At 35.4% G+C, this 11,138-nt stretch overlaps 1 protein-coding gene across 1 annotated transcript in view; it reads left to right on the forward strand.

Moving 5' to 3' along the window:
• LOC107744930 (exocyst complex component 4-like) overlaps positions 1-11,138 on the forward strand; it is a 43,093-nt gene that overhangs the window by 27,236 nt on the left and 4,719 nt on the right. Inside the window, exons 5-7 of the mRNA XM_016558760.1 lie at positions 3,005-3,146; positions 5,429-5,607; positions 5,689-5,848. Coding sequence (XP_016414246.1) covers positions 3,005-3,146; positions 5,429-5,607; positions 5,689-5,848 — 481 coding nt within the window. The remainder of the gene's footprint in view (positions 1-3,004; positions 3,147-5,428; positions 5,608-5,688; positions 5,849-11,138) is intronic.

Below are 11,138 nucleotides of genomic sequence, written 5' to 3' on the forward strand. Positions count from 1 at the left end.
TTTCAGGTACAGAAATAAAGTAAACAAATGTAAAATAACACTTCACTGTATAAATTAAATACATATTAATCCCCCTTTATTGTAACAAACTTTATTATGATTAATCTTTAAAGATCTCCTTTACTAAGGCGGGACTCTTATTTTGACGGGTTTTCTAGTCTACGGAGCTTATTGCTGATTGGCTACAAGTTTGTTTTGCGATTCGGCCTGAAACAGTTTTCTAAAGTGTTTTTGAAAAATCACTTACTCTGCCTTTAACTGGCGTGCAGCATTGGCTTCCTTTGGATTTGCAGTACACTCTGGATGTCTGGATCATGCTGTTTATGAAAGGCTAAGTTCCAGATTTCACTAAAATGATGAACTGGCTTAAATAAACAGCATTTTGCTGTTGCACACAACTGGTAGAACAGTTTTACTTTGGCTGGCTGTGCAAAAGCAGATAATGATTAAAAGCTTCATAGAGAGCTGTGTGAAGTAGTTTGTATTAGCTTTGTTTTAAAACTAAACTTATTAAAATTTAAATTAAATTTTTATTAAAATAATATATTGAACAAATAGTACTTAATTTTTTCATTTAGTATTTATAATTTTATAATTATCAGTATATTACTTATTATATTTAATAAAAATCAATACTATTTTCAGTATTATCCTGCTCGCCTGGTTATTTGGCTATATATATATATGTAAATTCTTTAAATATAAAATTATAGTAATTTAGAATATATTAGTGTAGTAATAGTAGGTTATTTGACCTGCATGCTATATTTCAAGTCTTTTGAAGCCATATGATAGTTTTTTTTGTTTGTTTTTTTGTAAGGAACAGAAGTTAATTTCAAGTCATTTTCACTCGTAAGTAGAGCTGTGCAAATAATCAAAATACAGTTTAGATTTCGGCCTCCAACGATTATGAAAATACAATCATCGAGATAAAACGGTTGTTGTGCCCCATTCCATCCACCCATTCCAAACTTCACATGCAAATCAGTAAAATCATGTAACGTGACTTTCGCAAAATGAGACGTGCTTGATTTATTTAAGATTATTACATTTATTAGTGTTTTTAAAAGCGTGAAAGAGAACTTGCGCTGTTCTTCAACTTTATGTGCATGCGCTCGTACATGGAACAGAACATGGACAAGTGAACTTTTTGCTTCAGGTGCATGCCAGTTTGCATGTAAAACCTCGTCTGTTATGTCCTAAGTGAATGTAAACAATTGAGAATGAAAACACGTGTGTAACAGTAAATTGGATCCGTGCAGCTCTTAAAGTGACAACAGGCTAATATTCCTGCTGCCGACTGTGTGCTTAATATTAATCAAACAACAAAAGACAAAGAGAAAATGACTCGCTGCTCTTGACTGAAGGACTTTTGTATCTTTAATAATAATAATTTTTAATCATGAGTTACCCTAGTATTCTGCTGTGGTAAAATGTAGATGTTATAGCAACCTTATTTACAGAAAATATATATTTGAGATATATTTCTATCTTTAAATAAATCACTCGTATAAAGTTTTGGTCATGTGGCCCACTCATAATCATGTTAAATAATCGTGATTACAACATTGACCACAATAATCGTGATTATGATTTTTGCCATAATCGAGCAGCCCTACTCATAAACTTCGTCACCTCTGCCATTTCTGTCAAACCTCATTCTTGAATATATGCCTATTCAACATGTTCAACCTTGATTATGAGACACGCAAGAAGCAATGTCATTTGGTATCATTAGCATCAAACCTGGCTCAGCTCATCTTCACACACAGTATCTCCATCTCCACAGTATCTGCCTTCATTGTATGGAAGAGAGCAGTATTAACATTCTTCAAAACATCTCATTTTTTTGTTCCATAGACTAAATAAGGTCATACGGTTATATGAATATCAATATATGAATACTTTTAGGTAAACAAAACTCTTTAAATGTAATTTCGGGAAAAATGTAATCACTGATTTGGTATTCAGTCTGAATTACCCTGCCAAATAGACCTAAAATTGACTGTTTGCTTGTTACAACGGCTTGACAGTTCTGTTATCCGTGGGACATCACATCAGGGGAATTTTCTGCATTCTCTAGAATTACATATCAGTCCTTGGTGACCCAGTGCCTCTAATCTACCACCTGGTCATCACTGCTGTATTTGCGCTTCTTGTCTTCAAGCATTTTTAATCATTCCATGCCAAACACACCCTTATCTCCCACAAACCTTTTTTCTAATAAGAGTTATAGACAGGCAGTAATTAACTACTAAATTAACACACATACGCGTGTGCTGCCACTCTTTTCATGTCTTTTGACTGTGTATATATATATATATAATTGCTCAATGGCAGTGGCCATTTTCCTGAACACACACAAGGGACCCCCAGGACCACATGAGCATCCATCAGCACAGCAAACACGTCCACACACACATACTTCTTCTCTACATACCGTGAGATATGTGTGTGTGCGAATGTGACCTTCAGAAGTGCTGAGACATGCCGCAGAGAGTTACAGGAAGTCAGTGACCATCGCCATCTCTCGTGCCTCATTGATCGCCTAGTGTCCTACTCACATGCACACACTTTTCCGTTTGATAGTCATCCTGTGGCCATATGTGTACTTGCATCTCATTGACTACACTGTAAAAAAATTAAGTTGTAAATAAAGATTATTGGAGTGTGTTTTATGAGAAAATACTATTTCAGGCTTTCTACATATTTGCCATTTCTTTGTAATTATTGGTGAAATGTAAATCCAACATCAAAGCTGATGTTGGATCATTCTGGTGGTCAGCTTGTCGATTAATGAATTTATGCTAGGTATTGAATGCAAATACTATATGGCACAGACGAGAGCACCACTTCTACATTTGCTTGTTGGATTTGTTGGCATTACTTAATATGAAGTCTGGGAAGTATTTCCACTTGGTGATGGTACAGTATATTGGCTATAATGGTGTTTTTCTGCTTTGTTTTTTATGGCTCAGACTCTCTTTTATTTTCTTTTGCCTAGGTGTATCCCCAGGCTCAGATGCTCAGGTGAACAGCGAGAATGTCCGCAGTCGAGAGCAGATCCTCCAGACTTTGACTGACCTCTCCAGATCTTTCCAGGACATCGCTGACCGCTGCCTTCTGGTGCTGCATCTTGAGGTCAGGTAGGTCTGACCACTTCATCTCAATCTAAAGCAAGGACTCTATACACAAGTTTTAAGATATCTTCAGACAAACAACAACTTAACCCTCTACCGCACGCATTATGATAGACCTATAGAAAAAAATATTTGAATCTTTTTCTTTTCTAAGAATGGCTTAACTTGAAATGCTGTTAAAAAAAATGTGGAAAAAAATATATTTTTAAGGTACTTTATGATATGTTGCCATACGGCAACAGCATACAATAGTGGATCTAACTTAGAATAAGTGTAAATTGACTTATAGTTCATATTTTTCCTCAGAAATGTTGTTTGTGTTGATTCAATTGGTGCTATTATAAGCTTTAACACAGTACTTACTTATAATTGACACCTTATACATACTTTCCAACAACTTGTGCTTTTATTTATTCCATTATTTTTTGCTGAATAATGATTTATAATTTTTAAATTTCATTAAATTTTTCATGAATATTATTTAAACTACAAATTTATACAGTTAAAACAAATATAATACTGTATATCATGTATCATAAAACATTGACATAAAACCAAAAACATTGCAGTTCATGAAAATTCAGCATTACACAATCTTATGAGAGGAAGACTATGAACATGAGCCCCCCATCCCTCCATCCCCCCTTAATCCTTGAAAGATCACCTTTTTTATGAATGAAACTTTAAAAAGCTGTTTTTTTCATCTGCAGGAAGAACCAGTTCTGCCCTTTTCTTAATTACCTTGCCATAGAATATGGCCGTGCTCACTGATGTAACTAGTCAACATTTGAAGTGGATCAAAACCTTTTATCAAAATTGGCGTAAAAGTAAAACCAAAATGCGTTCTTGTCTTAGGACAACTTTGATGAATGTTTTTTTAATCCTCTTCAAATGTTGACTACTGTATATCCATCAGAACTAAACAGGTTGTATTTTAGGTCTTCCTAAGAGTCTGTCCGGCCTAAAAGAGCACCAATGGGTCATTCACTCTGCGTACCCTCCTCCACAGGCCCTCCCTCCCGCTTGCATGATTATTCTCAGATATCATTTAGCTTATGTGATCCTGTTTATGATTTGGAAACAATAACTCGTGGCTCCCATGCTACGCGTTATTGACTTTTTCCATCAAGCAAATTTCCCCTGACAGTGCTTGAGGGTAAATTAAGCTATAAGAGGAAGGTAAGAAGGTGAGAATACAGGCTTTATGGTTTGGTAGTGGGTGGCTTCGCTTAAAGCTTTACTAATGCCTATTACTAAGGGGAGGTTTATTGCAGGGCTGTTGGAGGCCATTATGGAAACCTTTCCATCTCACCTTCTCTCTCTTTCTGTGTCAAGAACACTCTTACTCTGTGCACCTATACGCAGGTTTATTAGTCCATGAACACTTCACAGATTGTACCCACAAACACACATGCACCTGCTCACAGGACATTCCATCATCCCAGTTCATTCAGTCTTTATAGAGTGAAGCAAGATATTCACTACCAGCATCTGGCATTTCTCTGAGGACTGAAGACAGTCTAGAGTGCCATTAACACTACTCGCATATGATAACAATAACTCACACATTCAAAGTGGTTTTTGTTATTTCTTTCATTTAATGCTAATTTAGATTATGTTGAAATACTCTGAGGAAAAATTTTCCAACAGAATTTTGAGGACAATTTTGTTCTCATCTGGAAAAAAAAAATATATATATAATTTTTTTAATTGATACATAATAAAATGTATTTATCTATTATTATAGTATATGTGTGTAATGTGCTTGTGTATTTATATTATATATTAATATTATATTCTATAAATTAACTATATATATATATATATATATATAGTATAGTATGTACATGAATAAAATTTTATATAAAATTTTATAAAGAAAATTTATAAAAATCATTATTATTATTATATTATGTGTGTATGTGTGATTTATTTTGAGTTAATACTTTATATATATTTAATATATACATCTATTTATTTATTATTTTTGACCTGCACACTGTAGGCCTTTATGTCATAGAGGAGCATTAATACAAACTCCCTTTTAAAATAAAAAAAATATGGATAAAATATACCAAATGTGAAAATAATTAGTTCACACGATCAAAGGCATCTTAATTGCGGTTTTCCAGGAATGTCTGATGAAAAGACTTTTTCATGTGAAGATTATTCATTTTGAGGTGAAACCCTGTGTGAGTTAAAACGCGTCATATCTCAAGCTTCAGGAAAGTTCTTATCTGTCTCAACTCATAATTGTCATTCCGTGCCTGTCGTCTCTGCCCCATCAGGGTCCACTGTTTCCATTATCTGATCCCTCTGGCAAAACAAGGCAACTACGCCATTGTAGCTAATGCAGCCAGCATGGACTACGACCCCCTGGTGGTGAAGCTGAATAAGGACATCAGTGCCATAGAGGAAGTGATGGGAGCCGCCCTGCAGCAGCACAAGTTTCAGTATATCTTTGAGGGTGAGTGAACTCTTGCCTCAACAGGAAGCTGATGCCTGAAGCAGTATTTATTTTCTTACTATCTTCCTGTTCTTGGTACAGGTCTGGGTCACCTGATCTCTTGTATTCTGATAAACGGAGCTCAGTACTTCAAGCGCATCAGCGAGTCTGGCATCAAGAAGATGTGCAGAAATATCTTTGTGCTCCAGCAGAACCTGACCAACATCACCATGTCACGTGAGGCTGATCTGGACTTTGCCAGGTAGAATACACAAATATTCTCAGTAGGGATGTGCAATACTACATCATTTCAAAATCAGCTAGCCTAAACAACTCCTCAACCAATCGGTTTTAAGAAAAACATGTATGCTTAGGCTTGTTTAGGGTTCATCAGGACACATTTCTTAGTGTGTTTACATTAGACACGTTGCTTTCAGATACACAGAGTGGAAGTCTAGATTAACTAGTCAACCTCGCTAATCAACTAGTTAATTGTCATTTAGTTTTACTAGTCTTAAAAAGTTAGTCATCTAATTTTTTTCATCAAGACTGGCCATAACTTTTTTAAAGTCAGTTACAAAAATATAGATTGTATCATTTAAATGTGAAAAGTAAGACTGATTACCCCTCATCTAACTGCTAGTTGGTCAAACTAGTTCTTAAGACAGTCTTAATATAGTGACTATGTTTATGCAACTGGCCACCTGTATGTTTTAGTTTTTGTTTCACTATTGTATAGTTATCATTTATTTATATTTAATATGTTTGTGCTGCCAAAGTTAGTATATTAACTAATATCATTTACATAGCAGCACAAAATTTCTCAAGGCTATTTAGTTTTATCGATAGTGTTATCTAGTGGCATTTTCATGTTTAATGTAAGTAGGTAATAGGCATGGGACGGTATGAAATTTTGACGGTATGACCTTAAGCAAAAATATCACGGTATTGTCGTTACAGCTCTAAAATTTGTTATTTTTAAATGACTGGGTAAAAAAAAAAAAAAAGTTTTTTTCCGCTGACAATATATTTTGTTTTTGAGCAACATACAGAATATTAGGAATAGTAGAATTAAGGAGACATGAAAAACAGCGCATACCGCAGGAACGGTATAACGGAAAATATTAGCGGTTTTGAAACCGTGACATTTTCAAATCGCGGTATACCTTGAAACCGGTAATCGGCCCATGCCTAGTAGGTAATGAAATTTTAAACATTCACAATGTATTTTTCTACTTTATATTTATACAATTTAGTGATTTGGGTTACTTTATATTTACTATTACTTTATATTTATACTTAGTATAAGCCATAATGAATTAGAATTTTTATTTTTAATATAAAATAATTTTTAAAACTAAAGCTGATTTCCATGGAATCTTATTTCCTAAAATAACCTTAAAGTAATGAACATCACATAAACGCGAATAAAGATGAAAATGTAGAGAAATATATCTTGATACAATTTTATTTATTTTATTTTAGTTCATTTTGGAGTCCCCCCCCCCTCCTCTCGGTCTCTCTCTCTCTTTCATATATGATGTCATGCGATGTATGGGTGGTACAGGTGGTGACTGGAATTATAGTTCATTATTTACTCTATCAAGGCTCCTCTGATTGGCCCCTCCTACACGCACACGGCAGAGAGAGCATCTCTCTGTAAACCTCTTATGAATACATTGGCATTATCCTCATAAACCGCTTGGAAAACAAGATAATAAAGGAGCACTATAGCACTAGACTCTTGCAGCTGTACCCCTGTCATTTACATTCAGCTTTGAATGCGTGTAGACGCCTGTGTGTTGAGGGATTCATTCGAGAGAGATGGAAGCATATATGTGGATGCTGGGAGATGGAGAAAGGCCCGTGAGGAAGAAGGGGAATCGTTGGCCGCTCTCCCATCTGAATGCTTGCTGTGGGCGACTGGGCCAAGGACACAGTAATAACCATCGATTTGAGTTAAAGCTGAGCAGTGCAATGGCCAAACCCAGTGGCGCTCCTCTCTTATGGCAGGCTTTGGTCACAGTGCCATCTAGTGAGGAGAAAAATGGCTTCAGTGTAGAAAGCATGCTTGAACGTGAAACGTGAAATTGAGCAGTTAGCACATTTATTCATTTAAGTGAGTACAAATAATGTTATTTGTGTGTGCAGGGCTACTGCCGGAGGTTTTGATGTTCAAATCAGGAGTAAACAGCTTTACTAGTAGTTTTTCATTGAAATGACCTTGCATGCGTGGTGTTGGTCCAGTTCCCAAGCAAAACCAGAGTGCTTTTACTCTCGCTACATGCTCACACTCATACACATACACACACCATCTGCTCACAGTCTTAGACTGAGCCAGGCCATGTCCCAGAGTCCTGCAGGTGCCTCAGTAATGTCTAATCAACGTCACCCAGACCTGGCAAGAGACTGCTGGTTGTGAGCTAATGTATGTGTATGTTTTTAACTCCAGTGTCTCTGTATATTAATTAAATGTGCGAAATGGATGGAATCGATCATAAGGACAAACTAGAACCTCTTCATAAATCTGTATGATCCACATTTTGAATCAGTAGATACATATATTAGATACATATAAAATACAAATATATACATATAAAATTTGTAGTGAGTAATATTTTTTCTCTTTTTTTAACAAAAAAAAACTTTTATTCATCAAGTACACATTAAATTGATCATAAGTGACTTTAATAATGTTACAAAAGATTTATATTTCAAATAAATGCCGTTCTTTTGAATTATCTGTTCATCTAAGGATTTGACTGGGAAAAAATGCAATATTGATTATAACAAGAAATGTTTCTTGAGCAGCAAATCAGCATATTATAATGATTTGAAACAATGAAGATTGGAGTAATTGTAGCTAAAAAATCCAACTTTGCATCACAGGAATAAATTACATTTTAAATATATTAAAATAGTAAACAATTATTTTAAATTGTAATAATATTTCACAATAATATTGTTTTTGCTCAAATAAATGCAGACTTGGTGAGCAGAAGAGGCTTCTTTCAAAAATATTAAAGAATCAAAATGTTGTAGATATGTAGTTAGTTTTTTTTTTTACTTTATGCTAATAAGCAATGATGTAATGTGGTTAACAACCAATGGGAGTGCAGACAGTAAAGCTGACTTGATCCCCCCATTGGAGAGGAAAGTCTACTAGCAACTATTTCACTCACTAGACCATCTGATGCCTATTGTGCACAGAAATGCCAAGTAATGGCTGCAATCATTAGTTATAATATGATTGATTGACTTTACATGAACTCAGTTCTGTTTTAGAATTTAGAAGTTTAGAAGTTCTGCAATAGAATTTAATTTTCCATGCAGGTGTAGTATTTTTTTATAACCTATTTTGGATAAACCCATCTCCAAGCAGCACAAAACACTGGAAGTTTTCAAAAAATCCTGTTGTTTGTCACATTGGACAGTGCTGCAGTGAGGACCAGCCATGCTGATCACGTTCTCTCTCTCTTCCAGTGAAAAATCTAAACCATGCTCTCTCACTCAGTAAGGAAAGGGAAATTTGCTAGAAATTCACACTTCAGAGACTGGCTGACTGACACGCAAGGGTCAAAGGTCAAGCTGTTGGAAAAGCACGTGTCTTGTGAGGCCATTTGTAAAGGCTTCTGGAAAAACGACATTTAGTCAGCGTGTCAGGGTGACGGCCTGGACTGTTTACACTGCGGCTGCTCTGCGCTCTCGATAACCACAAAACAAACCGGCAGCTGCACTTGACAGCACATTGGTCTTTCTGTTTAGGCGTATGTGAGTAACATGCAGCTTTTCTACATATCTGTTTATTGTGTTTATCTGGATTTATTGCTCTATATTTTCGCATTTGTTTGCAGTTATGTGATGTTCTTTATTTCACTGTTATTCTAAGAAATAAGATGCCAGGAAATAAAAATCTAACTCTTATCAAACACCATTATAATTTGGCAAAGGCATTCAGTGGCTATTATAAATATATCCAATATTCATAATATGTTATGCAGCTGATTTTGATGCCGATATAAAATTAAAGTGCCCCTATTATGCCTTTTTTAAGGTTCCTAATATTGTTTTGGGAGTCTCCTACAATGCATGCAAGGTCAAAAACGCTTTCGTTTTCTCAAAATATGCATTTAATATCACCTCATTTTCCAATGGTTCTCAAATGATTCATTCGAAGCAGTTCTAAGATTCAGTCTCTCTAAACCCCTCCTTTCTGTGAGCCTACTCTGCTCTGATTGGTCAGATGGCCCAGTCTGTTGTGATTGGTCTACCGCATACAGCGCATTTCGGAAACAATACGCCCATTGCCATAGTTCTGTATTTTGAACGCTCGATAGAAAATATAAAAATCTATTATTTATCATACTTACAGGTTGTGATTCAGTGGAGCCAGCTGGTCCAAATAAACTGGGTCATCTTTCAAGAGCAAGCGTTTGTGAATCCTGCGATGAACTCCCCGAGATTTGAGAAGCAGTCGTCAGTAAAATACAAACACAAAAAAAGATTGGGGTTGTACTGATCTGGGCGATATAGCTAAAAAATGTATCAACGAGATAATGTTTCATATCGTTCGGTATCGATAATTATTGACATTTTTATAACCTTTTTTAAAACAAAAAGCAATAGAATTTTTTTTTTAATTTAACAACTGTATTTATAATTAACACAATTTATTGAGACAAACAACAAATATTTTTGGTTTTAACAGTTAAACACACAATAAAAATTAATCTCGTGCGCCACTGATGACGCTCCCTGATGCACACCTAACATTCAAATGCAAATGTTTATTTTAAATTTGACTAATATTCATTCTTTATTCACAATCTCCTCATCACAGGCAGGCACAGCACTCATTTCAGCATGTGTTCGTGTTTGTGTGTGCTGTCTGCGTCACTCATAGTACGTGCCTATTTCGTGCGCTATATCGAACATTTTTTCTATCGATATTGAAGAAGGTGTACTGTCGATAAATATCGATACCGGTTTATCGCCCAGGCCTAATTTTAACCACTGATTCTTTGCAGCCTCATCATTCGGAAGTGAAAATAAAACAAATTTATTTTCACAGCGTAGGACAGCGTCTTCTCGACATGATGTTTTTCACACAAACAAGCTACAGTGTTTGAGGGCGGGGTCAAGTTCGTGGCCGGCCAACGTAGAATATAGCTGTGCATTATGCAAATGTGTTCCCCCGTGACGTGTAGCTGTCACGGAAGTGGGTTTTGAATTACTGACAACTCGTTTCGGCTGTTCAGAGATGATTCTTTCTTTTGGGAGACAATAACTTTAATTATTGTGCACTTTAGGCTTTACAACTTTGCAGATCGTTTACATTCATATACAGCTACATTGCACACTGCATGAAAGGTAATATTCGAAACGGCATAATATGGGCACTTCAAGCAACACGGTGACTATTGCAATGATTTTCATGTGCTTTTTATAAGCCTGTTGAAATTAAGTTGGTTTAATTCTGTGTTGTTTAATTTCAATGAATCTGTTCTGTATTCAGTGATTCAGTGATAAAATATATATATATATATATATAA

This window comes from Sinocyclocheilus rhinocerous, unplaced genomic scaffold (assembly GCF_001515625.1).
Source record: "Sinocyclocheilus rhinocerous isolate Xijiao unplaced genomic scaffold, SAMN03320098_v1.1 scaffold258, whole genome shotgun sequence".
In the NCBI taxonomy this organism is placed as follows: domain Eukaryota; kingdom Metazoa; phylum Chordata; class Actinopteri; order Cypriniformes; family Cyprinidae; genus Sinocyclocheilus; species Sinocyclocheilus rhinocerous.